Source organism: Dasypus novemcinctus, chromosome 15 (assembly GCF_030445035.2).
Source record: "Dasypus novemcinctus isolate mDasNov1 chromosome 15, mDasNov1.1.hap2, whole genome shotgun sequence".
In the NCBI taxonomy this organism is placed as follows: domain Eukaryota; kingdom Metazoa; phylum Chordata; class Mammalia; order Cingulata; family Dasypodidae; genus Dasypus; species Dasypus novemcinctus.
Genome location: NC_080687.1, coordinates 3,663,833 through 3,685,346, shown reverse-complemented (window position 1 = coordinate 3,685,346; position 21,514 = coordinate 3,663,833). Strand labels below are relative to the sequence as shown.

The window sequence follows — 21,514 nt, the reverse complement described above, 5'->3', positions numbered from 1 at the left end:
TTCCAAAGTGGCTATGCCATATTGTGTTTTCTCCAGCAATGCATGAGAGTCCCCATTGCTTCACATCCTCAGCAGCATTTGGTGTTGTCGATGTTTTGAATTTTACCCTTTCAAATAGGTGTGTAGAGGTACTCATGATTGTTTGAATTTGCAATCTCCTAATGGCATTTAATGTCGAGCATCTTTTCATATGCTTATTTGCCATTTATATATCTTCTTTGGTGAGGTGTCCATATCTTTTGCCCATTTTGTAATTGAATAGTATTTTTTTCTTATTTGTAAGGTTCAACAATTCTTTGTAAATTTTGGATACAAGTCCATTACCAGATACATGTTTTGCATATATTTCCTAGCAAACTATTGCTTGTCTTTTCATTCTCTTAATGATAATTTTTCACACAATAGAAGGTTTTCACTTTAATGAACTCAAACTTGGCAATTTAATCTTTTATGGCTTGCATTTGTCAGACCCATGGTCACCTACGTTTTCTCCATATGTTATCTTCTAGAAGTTTTACAGTTTGGCAGTTTACATTTAAGTCTATGATCCACTCTGAGTCAGTTTTTGTGAGAGGTGTACGAGATGCGTCGTGTTTTTTTGGCATGTGGTTGTTCCTGCACCATTTGTTGAAAAGACCATCTTTTCTCTATTGATTTGCCTTTGCACTGTTGTCAAAGTCAGTTGACTAATTCGTGAAGTTCTATTTCTGAGCTCTAAATTCCGTTTCATGGATCTATTGTCTATTCTTTCACCAAGGCAAAACTGCCTTAATCACTGAGTCCTTACAGTAAGTCTTGAAGGCGGGCAGTGCAGTCCTCTGACTTTGTTCTTCTTCAGTATTGTGCTGAAGATTCTGGATTTTTTTTTTTTTTTGCCTTTCCATATAAATTTTAGAATCAGTTTGTCAGTATACTCAGTTTTCTGGGATTTTGATTGGGCTTACATTAAATATATAGATCAAGTTGAGAAGAACTGTCACCTTAATAACATTAAATCTATCCATGAACATGGAATATCTCTCCATTTATTTAGATCCTTCATTTTTTCATCAGTTTTATAGTTTTTCTCATGTAGATCTTGTGTGTATTTTGTTAGATTTATACGTACGTATTTCATTTCCTTTGGTGTTGATATAAATGGTATTGTGTTTTAAATTTCAAATTCTAATTATTCATTGTTGGTATATAGGAAGCAATTGATTTTGGAAAATTAATTATGTATCCTGCAACCTTGCTATATTCTCTTATTAGTTTCGTGAGTTTTTTTTTTTTTCTTCTTTTCTTTGGAAGATTCTACATAGACATTCATACAATTTGTCAAAAAGAGCAGTTTTATTTCTCCCTTCCCAATATGTATACTTTTTTAGTTCTTTTTCTTATCCTATTGTATAAGCTAGAACTTCCAGTACAATATTGAAGAGGAATAGTGAGTGGGGCATTCTTATTTTATTCCTGACCTTAGGGGGAAAGCATCTAGTTTCACATCATTAAGTATGATATTGGCTATAGTGATTTTTAAAAATATATGTTCTTTATCAAATTACAGAAGTTCCACTCTATTCCTAGTTTGCTGAGTGGTTTGTTTTCCTTTGTTTTGTTTTGTATGTTATCAGGAATGGTTGTTACATTTTGTCAAATACATTTTCCACATCTATTGCTATGATCATAATATTTTTCTTCTGTAACCTATTGATATTATGAATTACATTCACTGATTTTTTTAGATGTTAAACCAACTTTTATACCTGGAATAAATACTACTTGGTTGTGGCATGTAATATTTTTATACATTGTTGGAATTGATTTGCTAATATTTTGTGTAGGATTTTTGTGTGCATATTCATGGCACAATTTTCCCTCCTATAACTGTCTTTTTGTGGTTTTGGTATTAGTGCAATGCTGGGCTCACAGAATAAATTAGAAGTGTTCCCTCTAATTCTATTTTCTGAAGAGATCCTAGAAAATTGGTATTTCTTTTCTTTTTAATTAACTTTTTATTTTGAAATAATTTCAAAAGTAATACAAACCCCATAGAAGGAATGCCATCATACCCCTCACCCAGATACTCAGATCGACCAACTTTTAATGTTTTGCCACATTTGTTTGTTCCCTTCCTTTCTTCCTACCTTCCTTCCACCTATCTATGTATCTATGTTTGAACATTTGACAGTAGGTTGTATATGTCATGCTTCTTGAAAATTTAAAATTTCCATGTAACTTTCCTAAGAATAGGGATATTTACTTATGCAACCACTTTAAGCAGAGTTATCAAGCTCAAGAAATTTAACATTGAAATAAAGTTTACAATCTATATTCCATTTTTTTCATAAGTCCCAAGTAATGTCCTTTTGGGTATTTTCTCCTCCAGTGTGGGAACATGTATTACCATTACTTATTATTGTCTCTAATCTCTCTCTCTCTTTTAATTGTGGAAACATGCATGCAACATGAACTTTCCCACCTCAACCACTTCTAAGTATACAATTAAGTGGGATTAATTGCTTTCACAATTTTGTCTACCCTCACCACCATCCATTACCAGAACTTTCCCATCACCCCAAATAAAAACCTGCATTCACTGTGCATTAAATTCCTTCCTCCCCCACCTCAGTAACCTGTACTCTACTTTCTGTCTCTATGAGTTTGCATATTCTAGCTATTTCATATAAGTGGAATCATACAATATCTGTTCCTTTATGCCTGACTTATTTCACTCAACATGATATCCTCAATATTCTTCCATGTAGTAACATGTATTAAACCTCTGTTCATTTTTAGGGCTGAATATTTATGTTAGCTAGGGTTCTCAGGGAAACAGAACTGATATGTAAGTATTATGAGGTCTAATATATAAATATTATTAGATTTGTTATAGGAATTAGCTCATGAGACTGTGGGTTGAGCAAGTCCAAATTCCACAGAAGAGGCTGCAAGCTGGGAACTTCAATGAATTCCCCAGGAGAAGCTGGCTAGCAGAAGTAGAGAAAGAAATTCTTCCTTCTACTGCTGAAATCATTACTTCTTTTAAAGCTTTCAACTGATTGGATGAGACTTATTGTTGAAGGCAATATTCTCAGCTGATTGATCAGCCATAGATGCAATCAATTCTCCTGATTATTTAAGTTCAAGAAATATCCTCACAGTAACAATTAGGCCAGTACTTGCCTAACCAAACATCTAGAACCATAATGTAGCAAGCTGACACTTGAACTTAGCCATCATAATAATATTCCATTATATGGCTATACTATTTTTATGTTTTCTTTGGAGAAATATCTAATCAAGTTCTTTGCCTATTTTTTAAGTGAACCTTTTAGAATTCCTTCTTATTTCTTTCTGTGCATTTTTCCCAATATTTTATTTGTGGTTACCATGGAGCTTAAATTTAACATCCCAAATCTATAATAATCTTATTTGGTTTGATATCAACTTAGCTTCAATAGTGTAAACACACTATGTTCCTATACAACTCCAAACCCCCTACCTTTACATAGTTTTTTCAAATTACATTTTATATATTATAATTCCCAAACCATTGATTTATCATTATTTTATGCATTTGCATTTTAGATCCTGTAGGAAGTACAGACCAAGAATATAATAGTATTGGCATTTATATTTATCCATGTTGTTACCTTCACTGGAGATCTTCACTTCTCCATGCAACTTTAATCTACCATCTAGTGTTCTTTCCCTTCAACCTGAAGAACTCTACATAGAATTTCTCTTAGAGCTAGTCTAGTGATGACAAATTCCCTCAGCTTTTGATTATCTTGGAAAATCATAATCTCTTCCTCATTTCTGAAAAAAAAGTTTTGCTGGATATAGAAATCCTGGTCAACACTTTTTTCCTTTCAGCACCTTATGTGTTCCCACTGTCTACTTCCCTCAATTGTTTCCTGTGAGAAATCAGCGCTTAATTCTTATTGGGGTTCCCTTATATATGACACATTGCTTCCTCTTGCAGCTTTTAGAATTCTGTCTATTTTTGGCATTTGACAGTTTATCTTATGTCTCGGTGGGGATCTATTTGGGTTCCACATGTTTGGGGTTTGCTGAGCTCTTGGATGTGTATATATATGACCTTCATGAACTCTGTTAAGTTTTCAGTCATTGCTTCTTCAAATATTCTTTCTGCCCCTTTCTTTTTTCTCCTTCTGGGCCTCCCACAGTATATATTTGGTGAGCTTGACAGTGTCTCTCAGGTGTCTCAGGCTCTGCTTGCTTTTCTTCATTATTTTTTCTTTCTGTTTCTCAGAGTGAATGACACTAGTTGTCTTATCTTTGAGTCTACTGACTCTCCCATTGGCTCAAATTTGCTGTTGAATCCCTCTAGGGAATTTTCCATTCCATTACTAGTTTGATCAGATGTTTGTTTCTTTTTCGTGATTTCTCTCTCCTTACTGGCAATTCTCTTTGTGTTCATCTATTATTTTTCTGATTTCCTGTAGTTCCTTGCCCATGTTTTCCTTTAGCTCTTTGAGCATATTTAGAATCATTTTTTAAAAAATTCTTTCTCATATGTCCAAGCTCTGATTCTTCTCATTGATGGTTTCTACTTCTTTATCCTGCTCTCTGCAAGACATCATTTCCTGTTTCTTTTTTTTTTTTTTTTGTAATCTTTTGTTGCAAACTGAACATTTTGATATTTTTACATGTTATCTCTGAGATTTGGACACTGAGGCATCAAACAACAAAATCAAACAAAGAAAAAGAAACAGCCTTTCTCAGTCTTTTCAGATTGGCCTGTGCAAGTGCTCTCCTTCAGAGCATATCTATCCTAATTTTTTAGAAGAGCTGGAGGCACAACGGTAAAGTCCTCCCCACTCTTTTCTGCTGATGCCTCTTGTCTTGGGCATGCACATATGGCCCTAGGAATTTCCCCATTTACATAGAGAATGTGCCCTCTTCCCTAGAAAGTGGTGTTTCCTCACAGTTCTGAGACCTGTACTCTGTGTTCCACAGTCAGCAACTTTTGTCCCAGGCAGCTGTGATTTGACTATTTTCCCTATAGCTTTCTCTGGGAGAGCTCTATGAGTTGCCTTCTACTAGTAGGATAAGTTCTAGGACAGCAGGACTGTGGAATATTTCCTGGTTCAGTCCTTCAGGCTGTATCAGACAAATTAGCACAGACACACATCCCCTCAGACATACAGGTTACTCTGCTCCCTCTGGAACCAGAACCATGACCCCCCTGGGAACACAGGCCAGCTCAGAGTGGAGCTGCTGAGGGGCTGGAGGAGGGGCCAGCCAGGGAACCCAGGATTTCTTACCATTTTAAGTTGTCTTTTTCTTGATTCAATGCTTAACCAATTACCGCAACCCTTTAACTATTTTCTGGACCTTGGAGAAGGATGGTTCTGCCAGTTCTTATTTGTTGCTTAAAGCGTCTGTGTGGGGAAGGAGCCCTGGAGCCGCTTACATTGCCATCTTGGTCTGATGGCAACATTAAACTTTTAAACCATCTGGGCATGTAGCTTTCTGTTCTGGAAGGTTAATCATTTCTGGTTCAATTTCTTTAACAGATATAGGTCTATTCCAATTATCTATCTCTCCTTGTGAGAGTTTTGGTAGATTGTGCCAAGGAATAGATCCATTTCATCTAAGTTGTCGAATCTGTGGGCATAGAGTTGTTTATAATATTTTTTTTCTTTTAATATCCATGGGATCAATTACAATGGCCCATCTTTCATTTTTGATACTATTAATTTATGTCTTCTCTTTCACCTTTGGGAGGGTAGTTAGCCTGGATAGAGGTTAGTTTTATTAATCTTTTCTAAGAGTTCTTGGTTTTGTTGATTTTCTCTATTGTGTTCCCATTTTCAGTTTTATTAATTTCTGTTCACATTTTTATTTCTTTTCTTCTGCTTGCTTTGGATTTCATGTGCTCTTTGTTTTCAAGTTTCCTAAGACGGAAGTTTAGATGATTGATTTTAGAGCTTTCTTCTTTGCTAATATATGCAGTCAATATATTATAAACTTCCCTCTAACTGGTGCTTTTACTGCATCCCATAAATTTTGATAAGTTGTATTTTCATTTTCATTTAGTTTAAAATATTTTTAAATTTCTCTTGAGACAACTTCTTTGACCCATGTATTATTTAGAAATATGCTGCTTAATCTCCAAATATCGTGGGATTTTCAAGCAATGTTTTTGTTACTGATTTCTAGTTTAATTCCATTGTGGGTGAAAGCATACTTTGTATGATTTATATACTTTTATATCTGTGAAGATGAGTGTTATGGCCCAGAATGTGGTATAGATGAATGTTCCATGTGAGTTAGATAAGAACATACACTTTGCTCTTGTTGTAAATATTCTATAAATGAGAATTTGATCCATTTGATTGATATTGCTGTTCAGTTCACCTATAATCATACTGATTTTCAACCTGCTTCATCTGTCAACTATCATTAGAGAGATGTTGAAGTCTCCAACATTGTAACAGGGGTACGTCCATTTCTCCTCATGTTCTCTTGTTAGACACTGTAGCAGTTTGATATGGCTCATGAATTCCAAAAATAGATGTTAGATTATATCTGTAAACTGGTACCTGGGCATGATTAAATTATGAATAGGGCTTTGATTGGACCATGTCAGTAGGGTGTTGAGTCCCCGCCCTTTTGTGGGTGGGGGCTCACAGGTAAAAGACATGGCAAAGGACAGAGTTGGAGTTTTGATGCTGGAGTCTTGAGCTAGAGGCCTGGGAAGTGAGCACACAGAGGACCTTAGTCGTGAGGAAAGAGAGAAGGCCCTGGGAAGAAAGACGAGCTGTTCCCCTGATAGTGTGCAGCTGCAAAGACCAGAGAATGAGAATCTGAGGCCAGAGAGAGGCAAGCCCTGGGAAAAGAAGAACCCAGGAAGCCTGAGCCCATGCAGACATCAGCAGCCATCTTGCTCCAACACATGGCAGTAGATTTTGGTGAGGAAAGTAACTTATGCTTCATGGCCTGGTAGCTGTAAGCTTCTACCCCAAGTAAATATCCTTTATAAAAGTCAACGATTTTTGGTATTTTGCATCAGCACGCCTTTGGCTGACTAATACAGGCACATATACCTTTGGGATTGTTATGTCTTCTTATAGAAATACCTTTTATCATCATGTAATGTCCCTCTTTATTCTTGACCATTTTTCTTGCTCTGAAATCAGTTGTCTGAAATTACTATAGATACTCCAGCTTTCTTTGGGGTTAGCCTGGTGTTTTAGTTTGCTAGGCTGCTGAAAGCAGACACAATAAAATGGGGTTTTTAAAAAAATCTTTCATATAATTTATTTGAAAAAGATTATGAATGTTTCCAAGTATAATTTTTAAAATCAGCTCAGGACCCAAACATGTTTAAAGGAAATCCATATTTTTCACAGATACAGAATTTAAGTTTACAGATATTCTAGTAGGTATCTTCACATGGTGAACCGGGCAGGATTACTCTTGCTAAGTGCTCTTTCCGCTTTTCTTGTGTTCTCTTGGTACCATTTACACCCCATTTGACTTGATCTGTTGAGGTGATGGCAGCCCCTGGCTTCATGCTCACCATGGCAAGCCTGATATATTAAATAAATTCAGCAAGTTCCTGCCTTTCTCTTAAGGCACCACACGCTGTTAGTTGTTAACGAAGAGGCGTCTGGATGTAGTGAGGAGCACCTGCGCCTCCTTAATTGATCCTTTTGGCAAGTCAGTCTGGAGTCAGGGGACGATGAAGAGGGTGGACCTGGACACATCTTTTACCAGTTTATTAAGCAGCCAATAATTCTGGAACCTGAAATGAAGTCTCTGGAAACCTTAAGTACAATTTAGGTTGGGTTTTAGGAGAACAACTGACACATTTCAGATTGAATTGAAATGAGTGAAAAAGATTCAAGATTTATGATTTTGAATCCTTAGTCCATAGACCTTCATTTAAAAATGCAGTTTTGGCCTGGCTCAATGAGGGGTCATCCTGCCCCAAATATGTAAGCCACAGTTTCACAGAAAAGGATCCAGAGGTTAGAGGTATAGCTTGGTAAGTTCTCTGCCAACTGCTGAAGGTGTTAATATGCCCAGCTCTGTAAACAGCAGTGTTATTAAGGAAGGGGCAGTGTAGTTGACTCTTGGAGGTTCCTCTTTGAGATCCTGCCCAGTCTGTGCAGATTTTAGAGTATGTCCCTTATACCTAAACTTATCCGGGACATTGTGCTAGTTTAGTGGGAAGAGCTGTACAAACTTGAAACTTCCTGCATAAAATGGCTTGTTCTGTGCCTTGGCACACACAGCCATCTGGTTGGTTCCAATCTTGTTAGTAATTCCTCTGTTTTCAACAACTCCTTCAGCACCAATTATGACCAGATCTGTTTTCTCTATGATACAGCCAACAGTGGCATCCAAAACCACAGTGACACGACATTAAGGTGGCAGAGCACTTTGGCCGTTTTCTTACCTGATAAATCAGGCTGAGACTCTGTAATGTACATATGGAACTGCTTCTTGGCTGTCAGAGCAGCTTCCAGGACTCTCAGGGCCACTTTTGAGTATGCAAGAGTTAATATTCTCACCTGGGGTACAGATCTTCAGTTTCATTTTTCAACAGAGATATTCTCCTGAGGAAAATAGCTCTCCACTCTCAATCATGACCTTTTTATATTTGGAGTAATCAGAGTATTCCAGGGAGGTAAGGCTGGTGAAGCGAAGGAAGAGTTCCCTCACCACAGAGGAGTCCATGCCTCATGGGTTTTTATGGTACTGGTGAGATTAGCTCTCAGGCTGTGGATTGTCTCCCCTTCATCTCTGCTCAAGAACTCCAGGAAAATCCAGATGGCAGCCACTCCTGAGGCCATATCAGGATCTTCCTTCATCTGAGACTTAAAGTACTCTATTAACTTCTTGTTGCCCTTGCCTGCAAAGCCCATGGAAACTAGTGGGTCACATTACAATTTTGGTTCCTAACTGCTGAGACTGAGAGTGTGTGGCATGACTCCCCACCCCGCTTCCAGTGTAGGTTGGCTTTTAACAGTGGAAATGTATTAGTTTGCAAGCTCAGTTCCGAGGCTGAGAAAAATGTCCAAATCAAGGCATCATCAGGCGATGCTTTCTCCCTAAGGAGCAGCTGCCAGTGATCCTCGATTCCTCAGTCACATGGCAAGGCACATGGCAGATCTGCTGGTCTCTTCTGGGTTTCATTGTTTCCAGCTGCTTCTGTGACTTTCTATTTTTCTGTATTCATCCTGTTTATAAAAGACTCCAGTAAGAAGATAAAGTTTACCTACCCTGAGCCATGCCTTCACAGAAGTAATTTATTCCAAAGGTCCAACCTACAATAGATATACACCCATAGGAATGGATTAACTTTAAGAACATGATTTTCTGGGGTGCATACAGCTTCAAACGACGACACATGGTATATCTTTCTTCATCCCTTTACTGTTAATCTATTTGTGCCTTTATATTTAAAGTGGGTTGACAACATATAATTGGACCTTGTTTTAAATCCGTTATGGTAATCTCTATCTGTTATTTATACCATAAATATATGGTGTATTTATACCATAAATATTTAAAGTGATTATTGATATAGTTGGATTGATATCTACCATATTTGTTCTGTTTTCTATATATTGCCTTTGTCTTTTTTTTCCTGTCATCCACTCTTTTGGGTCTTCTCTGGTTTTAATTGAGCACATTATATGATTCCATTTTCTCTTCTTTCTTAGCATACCAAATTATACTTCTTTTTGAAATTACCTTAGTGGTCACTCTCGAGTTTGCAATATGCATTTACAACTAATTCAAGTCCGGTTTCAAACAATCTACACCCTTGTAACAGAGTGTTCCTGACTCTCCCCATTCTGTCCCTTATAACATTATAATCATGCATTACACTTATCAATAAACTACAAGCATCTAATGTTAGGTTAGTTAAGAACAAGAAAAATAAAGATTTAATTTTACTTTCATGTATTCCTTCTCAAACACTGTTTCTTAATATAGATCTAAATGTCTGAACAAGAGCATTTTCCTTTTATCTGAAGAACTTATTTTAACAATTCTTGCAAGGCAGGTCTAATGGAAACAAATTTCCTCAACTTGTGTTTGTGAAAGCCTCTATTTATTCTTCACTATTGAAAGATAATTTCCTAGAGAAAGAATTCTAGATGGGTGGTCTTATTCTTTCAACACTTTAAGCATTTCATTCTACCCGCTTCTTGTTTACATTGTTTCTGAAGAGAAGTCCGATGTAATTCTTATCCTTGCTCCTCCAAAGTTATGGTGGCTTTCCCCCTCTGGCTTCTTTTCAAGATTTTCTTTGTTCTTGATTTTCTGCAGCTTGAATATGATATGGTTAGGGCTGGGTTTTTTTTGTTGTTGTTGTTATATATCCTAACTGGTGGTCTCTGAGCTTGATAAATTTGTGGGTTGATGTTTATCAATACTTTGGAAAAAATCTTAGGCATTATTACTTCAATATTTCTTCAGTTCCACTCTTTCTTCTCCTACTGATATCTCCATTACTCATGTTCCACCTTTTTTAATCTTCCACAGTCCTTAGATATTTTGTTCCTTTTTACAGTATTTTTTTTTTCCTTTGCTTTTCAGTTTGGGAAGTTTCTATTGACTTATCTCGAAGCTTACTAATTCTTCCCTCAGCTGTGTCCACTGCACTGATAAACCTATCCTAGGCATTCTTCATTTTTGTTTTTTCTTTTTTTTTATTTCTAGCATTTCCTTTTGATTATTTCTTAGAGTTTCCATCTCCCTGCTTACATTACCCATCTGTTCTTGTATGTTGTCCACTTTTTCCATTAGAGTCCTTAGCATATTAATCGTAGTTTAAATTCCTGGTCTGATAATTCCAAAACCCTGCTTCTGATGCTTCCTCTGCCTCTTCAGACTGTGTATTTTGCCTTTTAGTATGCTATGTAGTTTTTTTATTGAAATCTGGACATGATGTATCAGGTCAAAGGAACTGAGGTAAACAGGTCTTTGGTGTGAGGTCTTATATTTATCTGGCTAGGAGTTGGGTGTGTTTACTGTTTGCTGTAGTTGTAGGTGTCAGGGACTAAAATTTCCTCTGATGCTCTTGTTTTTGTCTCCCTTTTCCCTTGAGGTTCCCTAGAGACTCTGACTGTGATTTGAGTCCTACAGTTCTTCTCAGAACTGACATCCCCTGCTTGGTATTACACAGGAGCCCCAGCAACCCGGTGGTAAAATGATGGGGGACGCGAAGCCTCAGAACCCATGATGAGGCCGTCAGCAGGTCTCACCTGGGCTGTAACCATCACAGGTGCTTTGAAGCTTTCTCCACCAACACCTGCTTTCCCCCCCCCCCCCCCCCAGGTGAGCAGAGAGGCCAGAGGGGGCTGGAGCTGGGGGCTTCCCTTCCCGCACGTTGAAGGGCAGAGGGGCTGGAGCCGGGGGCCTCCCTTTCCCACACTGGTTGGTTTCCCTTGAGGGCAGGCAGTTAAGGAGAACCATTTATTCTGGACCTACTTCAAAATGTTTACCTTTCCCGTCCCCCTGTGGGAAGCATGAAGAATTTTTTCCCCCTGTCTTCACAGTGAGAGCCTTGTGGGGCTCCTGGAGGTAAGAACCCATCCGAGTGAGGGGCTTGCTGAGGCTGGGCCTCAGAGGCTTCCTCTCCCCACTAGCCCGTGCTCAGTGCCCGGGACTCGGTCAACAGCCCTCTAAGTTTTCCTACCCGGTGCTGGCTCCAGCGGTGGTTTCTGCTCCGAGTCAGCTGTGAGTCACTGTTTCTGCCCATCTCTCCAGTTTCCAGGGTTTTCCTTTTGACCTCAGTTCTCGGATGGCTCTAAGAAGAGTTGTTGATTTTCAATTTTTCAGCTTTTTTTCTTGCTGTGAGGTTGGGAGGGACAACCTCCAAGCTCTTTACATGTTGGACGGAAACTGGAAGTCTCAGAAACTTTAAACCTTGGAACAAATCCTTCAACAATGTTTTCTGTGTCACTTTAGCCTTAACAACTTAGACTTCTCATTATCAACATACATTTCTTGTGTTACGTTCAGTTCAGCAAATATTTTTCGACACTGCCTATTTGCCATACTCTTTGCACTAAACATAAGGGAATGAAAAGAACGAGACCTCATCTGCCCTCGGGGAGGAACCAACAACTGAATAAAGCAAACATACAGCACCAAAGAGGAACCAGGAAGAGGTTAAGGCAAGTGGAGACTGTAATTCTGGTGTAGTGAACTGTGCTGGGGAGATGAGGAAACAAGAGTCACCCTTCCCTGGAATCTAGAGTCTATTATGTAGCAGGCATTTCACCCAGCACTTTACATGCATTTCATCTCTAATGCTCGCAGAGCCCTGAAATTAAGACCTGGAGAGGTCACAGAGCAGTAAGTGCAGAACTAGGACTCCAATCCATCCAATTCTGTTTCCAATGACTGCAAGGTGTGTGGTCTTTTCATCACCCCATGGTCTCATAAAGGAGGTAGTGTTTGTGCTAGACTCGAGGAAACTGGAATTGGTGGGTACGCAAGGAAATACATTCTGGTGGAGTGGAAAGTCTGAGGAAAGGCAGGAGGCAGTGCTTCCATCTGAGGGTCCAAGACCGTCAAGTGTGGACCAACTGTCTGTGTTATGGACAGGAGATGACAGGCACTAACCCTGTCTCGTCTCCATCTCCTACTTACCTTGATTGCCACTACAAATCCAGGCTCCCTGTTACCCACCACCCTCACCTCCATCCTCAGATTTTCTATACTTTCCCTCACCTGCTCCAGTCCCCAAACTTAACCCCCTTCCTCTCAATCCCTTTCACTGAGCGCTGTAGATATTCTAGATCAATGCTTAGCATAATTACCCTGTATCATGAAACTTGTTGCTCCTTGCCTGACTTAGCTCTGTCCTGAGGACTCCAAATTCTGCTTTGGACTCTTCCCTTCGCTCTCACAGGTGAAGCTCTTAGAGCTATATCCTAGATTATCTGTCACCCTGTGTATTCTCCTGGATGCACTTCATTCATTTGCATGGCTTCAATTACTGTCTATATGCTGATAATTCACCAATCTGTATCTCCAATCCTTATCTTGTTCCTGAGATTCATAGAAACACTCATTGGACCTTCAACTGGACAACACAGATGGATACCTAAACTCACATCATAATCTCAAAACACATACCCAAATGAAGCACTAACTATTCAAAGGTCAAATATGAAAATATTGAAACTCAAAAAGATGATGTAACCATCACGAACACTGAGATGAAGACAGTTCTTTTAGCTATGACATCAGAGACCATAAAAGATAGCACTGAGACCATTTAAAGCAGAATTCTACCATACCAATATCTTAATAAAACTGCAAGGCAAGTGACAAACCGTGGAAAACATGTACCTCTTTCCTGTCCCATAGTCATCTGTTAGTATACACTTTCTAGCAACAGCAGCCCTAGATCTATTTAGCCCATTCCATGCAAAATCACAAAGTGAAATGCCTTGAATTACATGGATACAGAGGCAACTGCTTCTCTGTTTTAATTCTAGCAATTACAGATCAAACTAAAAGGATAACTAATGAAGCAAATATGCAAAATATCCTCAACTTTGGAAACCGTTTTATGTCCTTTATATGTCTTTATAAAAGTTTTATCTTTCCTTTCCACCTTCTATACTTATAAACTTGATACATTTTCATCCACAATTTCAATGTTTCTCAACCAAACAAACAAAATAAAACAAAAAACAAAAAAAGCAAGAAAAATGAGAAATATAAGATACAGTAGAGAAAATCTTTAGAATATCAAAGTAAAAAATAACAGGTACCTGAGACATTTCGGCTAGGTATGTGCGGCGCTCAGTGTTGGTCTTGTGGTAAGCCTAAATGAAAGACACAAAGCAAAGATGCATCAGAAGAGCAGATGTGCAATACGAGCAAGATAGCTGCAAGTTAAGAGCATCTGTCCTCTTAAAAGAAGCCTAGGAAGTAGTTTTATAAGCATTTTTGTGATAACATATATAGTAGGTTTGTTGATAACATACTAAAAATAATGGAAATTTTTTTTTACTAGATTCCCTGTGTTCTAAAGACCCATATTTGGCACAATTCAACTAGTTTTTTTTAAATCAAATTATTGATACATATTAATAAAGCAAAAATCCATCCAAAGTATACAATCGATGGTATTGGGTATAATGACATAGTTGTGCTTTCCTCACTCCAATCATTTTTAAAGCATTTTCATTTCATCATTCCAGTAATAATAATAATAAACACAAAAATCAACCAAACAAAACTCATCACCTCTCAATCTCTCTAAGCTTCCCGTCGTTCATAGCTGCTATTGTTTCCTTCTCTCTAGTATGTTTGTATTTGTATTTTGTAAAAACAGTCTTATATATGCAATGCCATCCATATTCATATTTTACATAGGTTTCACTGTTGTACAGTCCCACGTTACATTTTTTAGCTGCCCTTCTAGAAGTATACACGTCCTTGGGCTTCCCTTTTAGCCACTGTCACACCCACACAACAGCTCTGCTAGTCACACACAGTATAACGTGCTCTCACCATTTACATTGATTTCCAAAGATTTCCAAGCAACCTTTCAACCAATTCTGCATAGATTAATCATCAGCTTTCCATTCTCTACCCTCAGTCTATTTCCTGGTGACCTATATTCTAATTACTAATTTCATGAATTTACATGATACATTTAGTTCATAATAGCACAATCACGTAGTATTTGTCCTTTTGTGTCTGGCTTGCTTCACTCAACATAATGTCCTCCAGGTTCATCCATGTTGTCATATGTTTCATGACTTTATTTCTTCTTATAGCTACATAATATTTCATTATATGTATACGCCACAATTTATTTATCCATTCATCAGTTGATGGACACCTGGGTTGTTTCCTACTCTTTGCAATCATGAATAATGCTGCTGTGCCCGTCAGTGTGCACATGTCTGTTCGTGCTGCTGCTCTCAGTTCTGGGTATTGCAGGGTCCCACGGCAAGTCTATATTCAACTTCCTGAGGAACTGAAATCGTGGCAATTTAAAAGTAATTGTTTAGTATGTAGTAAAAACAAACCTTTGATTCTTGTTCCAATCTAAGTGCATAGTCTTTCACTTGATTTTCAAGACTCCTTTTTTCTTTTTCTAGCTGTTTAAGTAATGTATGTAAGGATTCCTGGAAATATAAAAAGTAAATGTACTTATGTTCTTGTGATAAGAAATGACCATCTATTTCTTCACTAGCAAAATGCTTTCTACTTCTAACGTTCTGTGATATCATAATTGCATACTATGTACCTTTTAAGAAGTAGTAATAACAATAATTACAATATTATTGAACCCTGACAATAACCCATGTTCAGTGGTTGGTGTTTTCCATAGATTATTTCATTTAATCCTTATTACATCTCCATAAGATGGTTAATACATTTATTTTCATTTTACTATTGAGAAATTGCCGCTACTGTTGTGGTGAAAAGCTGGATTCAGAATGCAGGTTCCCAGGTAATCTGACTCCAGAGACCACACAGGCTAAACCAGTGTTCTATGTGCATGCATGCTGTTGCTGTCACTGGAAGAAAAGAGGGACAAGGCAGGCACTTCTAGATGCAGCCTAGGATCACCCGTGTGCTTCAGCCCAGTTTTCACCTCCTGGGAAAGACGGCTTTCGAGAACTACAAGGACAGGTTAGAACGGGCACCTGCACGGAGGGAGTAGATTATTTTGATTCACATCAGTAACCCAGTATATACATAACTACTATAATTATATACACTCTACATAACTATACAGATAAAGATAATTACAAATTGTGGAGAATGCACAGTGATGCCTTGCAGCCTATATTACCCTTGTCTCCTCCTAACCCAGGAATGAAACGCCAGCGGCCCCCTCAGCGCTCCGGGCTTGGCGGAGGCGCCAGCACTGCGCTGCTCCTGGCCTGCTCTCCCCACGCCCCTGGCCATCAGCCCCAGTGGGAACCTGTGCTACCGCTCTGCTCTCCTCACTCTGGCGGTTGGTGGAAGAACCTCATTTTCCTGATCGTACTCTCTCTCTGTTTTGTGTCAGTCCCTCCTTACAAACTCTAGTACCTTCTTTCCTGAACACTGCTTTTCCTAAGAGCCTACCAACCGCACCGTTTCAGCTTTTCAGAGAGGATCTGGATGTCTCCTGGGTACAGCGTGGAAATGTGGAAGAACTTTCTGGAACCTCGCAACCCCTCTGTCCAGCCAACAGTCAGGGTGGAGACCTGTACTGACTCACGGTGGGGAAGAGGATGGACCCATGAAAGTGGGCGCAAAGGGCAGAGAAATGCGCGCCAGAGAGCACCCACCTCAGAAGAGGTGCTGAGCAACCCCGTGGCCAGTAACGCGGCAGCAGGTGCCATCGGCTCGTCCTTGGTCACCCCGGTGGGTGCACGGTGAGGTGGGGGCTACGCGTTAGCCCACCAGCACAGGCTCCTTCTCACCAAGGACGATCTAGCTACCGCTGCTGCTGAAGGGCCGCCGGCCAGTGGCAGACACCAATTGAGCCCCTGGCTGGAACCCTCCTTTGGGGAGCTCAGCCGGCCACCCGGTCAAGGACAGGCCACGGGCCTCCTTCCACCTGGAAAGAACACCTCGTCCAGACGTGTGTGCCCCACGTGGACTCAGCTTTCCTCCACACAGTGCCTCGCCCGGGAACACTCGTTTTAGTCATCTGTCCCCTCTGAGACCAGAAGATTTGTAAGGCCTCCTTAGGCAGGACGGCACGGTCACCACGTATCCTCCAGCTCCAGGAGAGTCCGGCTGATACCCAGGCCAGGCAGCACGGCCTGAAGGCGGCAGGCTGGGCCTCGGGCTGAGCCTTGACCAAGGGGGTCCCACACTCCCCTAGAAGACAAGCCCACCGTATGGAGCCTGGGTTCTTTAGGGTTATGCGTGTCCCCAGAGCCTGCCCACGGTGGTGGCAGCGAGGGACGTTTAGAACGTGCCGGCGGGAGCTTGGTTGGAGGATCTGAGCTTTTGGTAGATAAGTTCCTCGGCTGCTTTAGTTCAGTAGACCAAGGAGCCAGTTGGCCCTAAACCTCTTAGGTCTGGGTTGTTTAACCATCCCACATTTTTTGGCTTTTTCTTACACTTTGGGAAAAGCATGAACAGGTATCTCTTCTGGGAAGCCTGCACAGGTGGCAGCCTTTTTCAGAAAGGCCACAGCAGAGTAACTGTCCACTCTTTGGCCCTGCCCGGCTCAACTCTGCCATGCCCTGGTGCCTGACAGTGACAGTCCAGCCTCCTGGGCCAGCCCTGCAGCACGGCAGTGTCCAGATCACCCTAAGCACGGCCTGTCGAGGTTTCTCAGAGTTGGAGGGCACCTGCTTCCCTAAAGGACTTTAAGTACAGCACAGCTTCCATGCCCGAGAACTTGTACGTACATTCTGAGAGGCCGCCAGCGTGGTCCACGCAGCTATCAGCCGTCCTCAGCTGGGATCCAGGGCTACTGCTCGCCCCCGCCCCCACCGCCGGCTCTTCCAAAACTGCCGCAGTCAGGTCACGGCGAGACTCATCTACGCTTTTTTTTAAAGATTTATTCTTTTAAATTTATCTCTCTCCCCCCACCCCCCTGCCCCAGTTGTCTGTTCTCTGTGTCCATTCGCTGTGTGTTCTTCTGTGACCGTTTTGATCCTTATTAGCGGCACAGGAATCTGTGTCTCTTTTTGTTGCGTCATCTTGCTGTGTCAGCTCTCCGTGTGTGTGTGGCGCCATTCCTGGGCAGGCTGCACTTTCTTTCCCGCTGGGCGGCTCTCCTTACAGGGTGCACTCCTTGCACGTGGGGCTCCCCTACGTGGGGGACACCCCTGCGTGGCAGGGCACTCCTTGCGCGCATCAGCACTGCGCATGGGCCAGCTCCACACGGGTCAAGGAGGCCCAGGGTTTGAACCGCAGACCTCCCATGTGGTAGGCGGACGCCCTAACCACTGGGCCAAGTCCGCTTCCTCATCTCCTCTTGACTCAGCCTGATATCTGAGTCGGGTCACTCCAGGGGCCCAGGCCGAGCAGGCAGCAGGGCTACGGAACGACTCCGCATGGACGTTCACGTGCCGACTGAGTCCCCACTGCAGCCAAGACGACGCCGTTCTCCCAGTTGCTCAAACCAAAAATCTCAGGTTCCTCCTTGACTTCACTCTTTCCCTTACAGCACGCAACTTCACCATCCACAGATCTGTTGGCTCCAGCTTAAAAATGTACACAAAACCCAAGCACTCCTCACAGCCGCCGCCAAAACCACTCTGCCCAAGCCTGTATCACGTCTCTCCCCGGGATGCCGCGGGGACCCTGCAGCTGGCCCCCCGCTTCCACCCCAGATGCCAGTCCGTTCTCTCGGCTGCAGCCAGGAGGACTCTCCTCTGCTCAAATCTTCTGCTGGCTTCCCGCCTCCCCCCGTCACCGCGTGCCCATGGCCGTGGCCAGGCCTCCCTGCCCACTCGCGCCACGGGCCGCCTGCTCTCCCTGCAGCTCTTCACCCCGTGCCTGTGCGGCCCGTCCTTCACGTCACGGGGTTTCTGCTGGAATGCTTTCTTATCAGTTGCCTTCCCTGACACCCCACCCACGGGCCCCAAGCTCCTCACCTCCTTAAGTTTTCTCCATAACTCTTATCACCAGCTGACACGCTGTGAATCTACTTTATTTTCTGTTTTCCATCACTTAAACACAAATCCATGGAGACCAGACGTGGTCCCATTTGTTCCTTGCTGGATCCCCCACTCAGAAGTGGCTGAACGCCGACAGAGCACGTGCTACAAGCCGGTGACATCCGCTGAGTTAACATGTCTTCACGAGCTGGACTTTGGGCAAGTGTGTGGTCTCGGCCGGAACCCGTCCTCTGAGGCCAGCCTGCCTGGCAGAGTGTCCCCTCGTGCCCTCTGCCCTCCGCCTCCCGCTGAGTGCCTCGTCTCTTCCTGGGTGCGGAGAGGAGGTGACAGCTTCACTGCTGACCCGGCCTCCCACCAGCCCCTGCCCAGAGCGTCCTGGACTCTTAAAGCGAGGCACAAACATGGGTTCCAGGGCACTGAACGGGTGCACGTGCTGCCGGCTCAGCGCACCGAGAAGCTGCAGCCTCGCTCCAGGCTTGCTCTGAGTGTGGCCCAAGCCTTCGCTTTGGACAACCTGAAGACTCCCCGCCCCAAAGGAAAGAGCCAGGGGGCCTGGGGGTGGGAGTCGGCCGCTGACGAGCGAAGAGTGCTCCCACTCGAAGCTGGCTCTGGGCTCTGCGGGACAGGGCCGCCCCCGGCCCTCAGGGGCAGGCCTGCTTGCCTGCCTCTTGCCTTCTGTGCCCAGTTTGTCCTTCCTTCCTTTTCACTCTCATTACTCATCTCTATACAGGCTCAACCTGTAAAGTCTTTCCCTCCTGCCTCTAATTCCCTTGTCTCGCACAACTCCCAGCCCAGGCTCGGGTCCTAACTCCGTCCTTCTCTGCTTTGGCTCAGCATGCCTGGGGACCGTCCCTCGGAGCTGAGCCCTGCTTTCTGCACTCCAGCCCAGGGCCTCGTTTTTGAAGGGTCTGAAGGGCCTGCTCGCTGTCTGGTCCCATCACCCTCATTAGGGAGTAATGGTCTGCATTTATACGGACATTTGCAGAAGAATTTAAAAACAGCTGTCCATCCACTGTGAATGTCATTAATGCCACTGAATTGTACACATAAAAATGCTTCAAATGGCAACTTTTATATATATACTGTGCCACAATAAAGTTTTTAAAAATTAGCTTTCTACAAGAAATGTTCTTAGTCACAGGGGAGAATGAACAAACAGGGAGAATGCAACCCCACTGAAAGAGTTTTAAATACAGTGTAAAAGGAACGCGTAAATGACAATACAGATCTCACTCCAATCAAATAAAAAATTGTGGGAAATTAAATTATTGAAACAGAAGACAGACAAAGCAAAAGCAGCAAAAATAACAAAGACATGAACAGAAAGGAGAGAGAATGGCAAATGTGGAAGAGAGAATTTAGAAATCCAGCCTCTGAAGAGTAATGCCTGGAGAGACTCAGCGAATCACCAGAATCAAGAAGTGGAGCCCTGACTAGAGAATACTTCCCAAATGCAAACTTACGACGTGCTGACAGTTGACAGGGCTCTCTGTGTCCCAGGTAAACTCAATAAAAGACAAAAAAACTTACACAAAGCACAACTGAATTTTTCTAAAAAGAACAAAGAATACTCCAATGTTACAAAAAGACAAAAAGTCATTTATTTTAAAGGAGTGGAAGTCAAGGTAAGTTTGTCCCTGTGAATTGCAGCAATGAATGTTAGACGTGAGTGTAGGAAACTCCAAGACAGCTTGTTAGCTACCTACTGACCAGTAGATTTAGCGATACCAGCTACAATTTGCAACGCATAAGCCACTAGACAGATTCAGCCTTACTTAAACTTTCTATCAATCTGCTACTATTCATGATCAAAACGTTTTTTAAAAGCCCATCGTGGTCACATTCCTATTTTAACATGAAAAAAATTAGTGAATGACAAATAATAAGCCTTAGGAACACTAAGAAGAGAAAAAGACATTTAGACCCATATGAACATTTCTTCATTGCAAAAAAATTAAACCTTTTTAGAATTATCAACTCTAAGGACTGAGATACACAACTCTTTAGCAAGCAACTACTAAAATTCAGGCTATGCTTGGGAAGGGAGAGAATAAGGCATAATTAATCAAATAATTTCAACAAAGTAAAATGAGCATTTTCATAGGTGAATTCCAGAGCAATACTATGTACTCAACCACCTCTTCTTCTGGAAGCACAGTCCTTCCTTGAAAGATAGAAGTCTCTCTGCTATTTCTACAATAATTCTGTGACAGACGGTGTGGGTTAGTTAACTCAATATCTACTTGCAAGCCACTTCCCTCTCGTCCTCCTCCAACTCGGAGGCTGGAGCAGCTAACTATGCGCCTTCCCGGCAGTGAGCAGTGCCACAAGGCAGTCGTGAGCGCCCCGCGGCCTTCTCTGTGTGTTTGCCGTAGGAGACAGCATGCTGCCTGGAGCTGCGGCAGCCACCTTCAGACCAGGCGGGAAATTCTCTGCACACCAGAGCGAGCTGGACCTGCAGCTGACAAACCACTGAACTGTGATCGTCTGCTTCAGAGCTTTCGATACATGGAAGGAAAATACGTTATCTTTTAAAACCACTGCCAGCTGGGGCTTTTGCTACTTGCACCTGAAGATATTCCTAACTGACACAGGTGGTGCTAATGTGATATTTCTAAATCATTAAATGACTATTTAAAGGAAAAAGATGTGACTATTTTACTTTAGGCCAGGACTTATCCTAAAATGTAGGTTTTGAAGAAAGAGGAATGCTATACAGTGCATGTGTGTGTGCAAGTGTGACTGCACATGGGCATGCACTTTTAGTGCCCCCTACATTTGAAGGATTAAACATGCATTAGCCAACCCCAAAATAAGTGCCAAACACTTTAAAGAAAAGATAGCAGTTAAAATCACATCCCACGCATTATAATTTAATTTGATTAAAGACTGACATGATAATGAACTACCACTCTCCTCAAACAGTGATT

At 41.8% G+C, this 21,514-nt stretch overlaps 1 protein-coding gene and 1 pseudogene across 3 annotated transcripts in view; both read right to left on the bottom strand.

Annotated features, from left to right (window-relative positions):
* Nucleotides 1–21,514, bottom strand: part of CCDC169 (coiled-coil domain containing 169) — a 75,671-nt gene that overhangs the window by 18,449 nt on the left and 35,708 nt on the right. For 2 of the 3 annotated variants that reach the window (XM_058276951.2, XM_058276952.2), the window contains exons 5-7: nucleotides 15,033–15,131; nucleotides 13,764–13,817; nucleotides 11,672–11,782 (exon numbers count right to left, since the gene is read on the bottom strand). In XM_058276951.2, coding sequence (XP_058132934.1) covers nucleotides 11,672–11,782; nucleotides 13,764–13,817; nucleotides 15,033–15,131 — 264 coding nt within the window. The remainder of the gene's footprint in view (nucleotides 1–11,671; nucleotides 11,783–13,763; nucleotides 13,818–15,032; nucleotides 15,132–21,514) is intronic. The other variant, XM_058276953.2, reaches the window with a different exon arrangement.
* LOC139436480 (translation initiation factor eIF2B subunit alpha-like) lies at nucleotides 7,987–8,858 on the bottom strand (annotated as a pseudogene).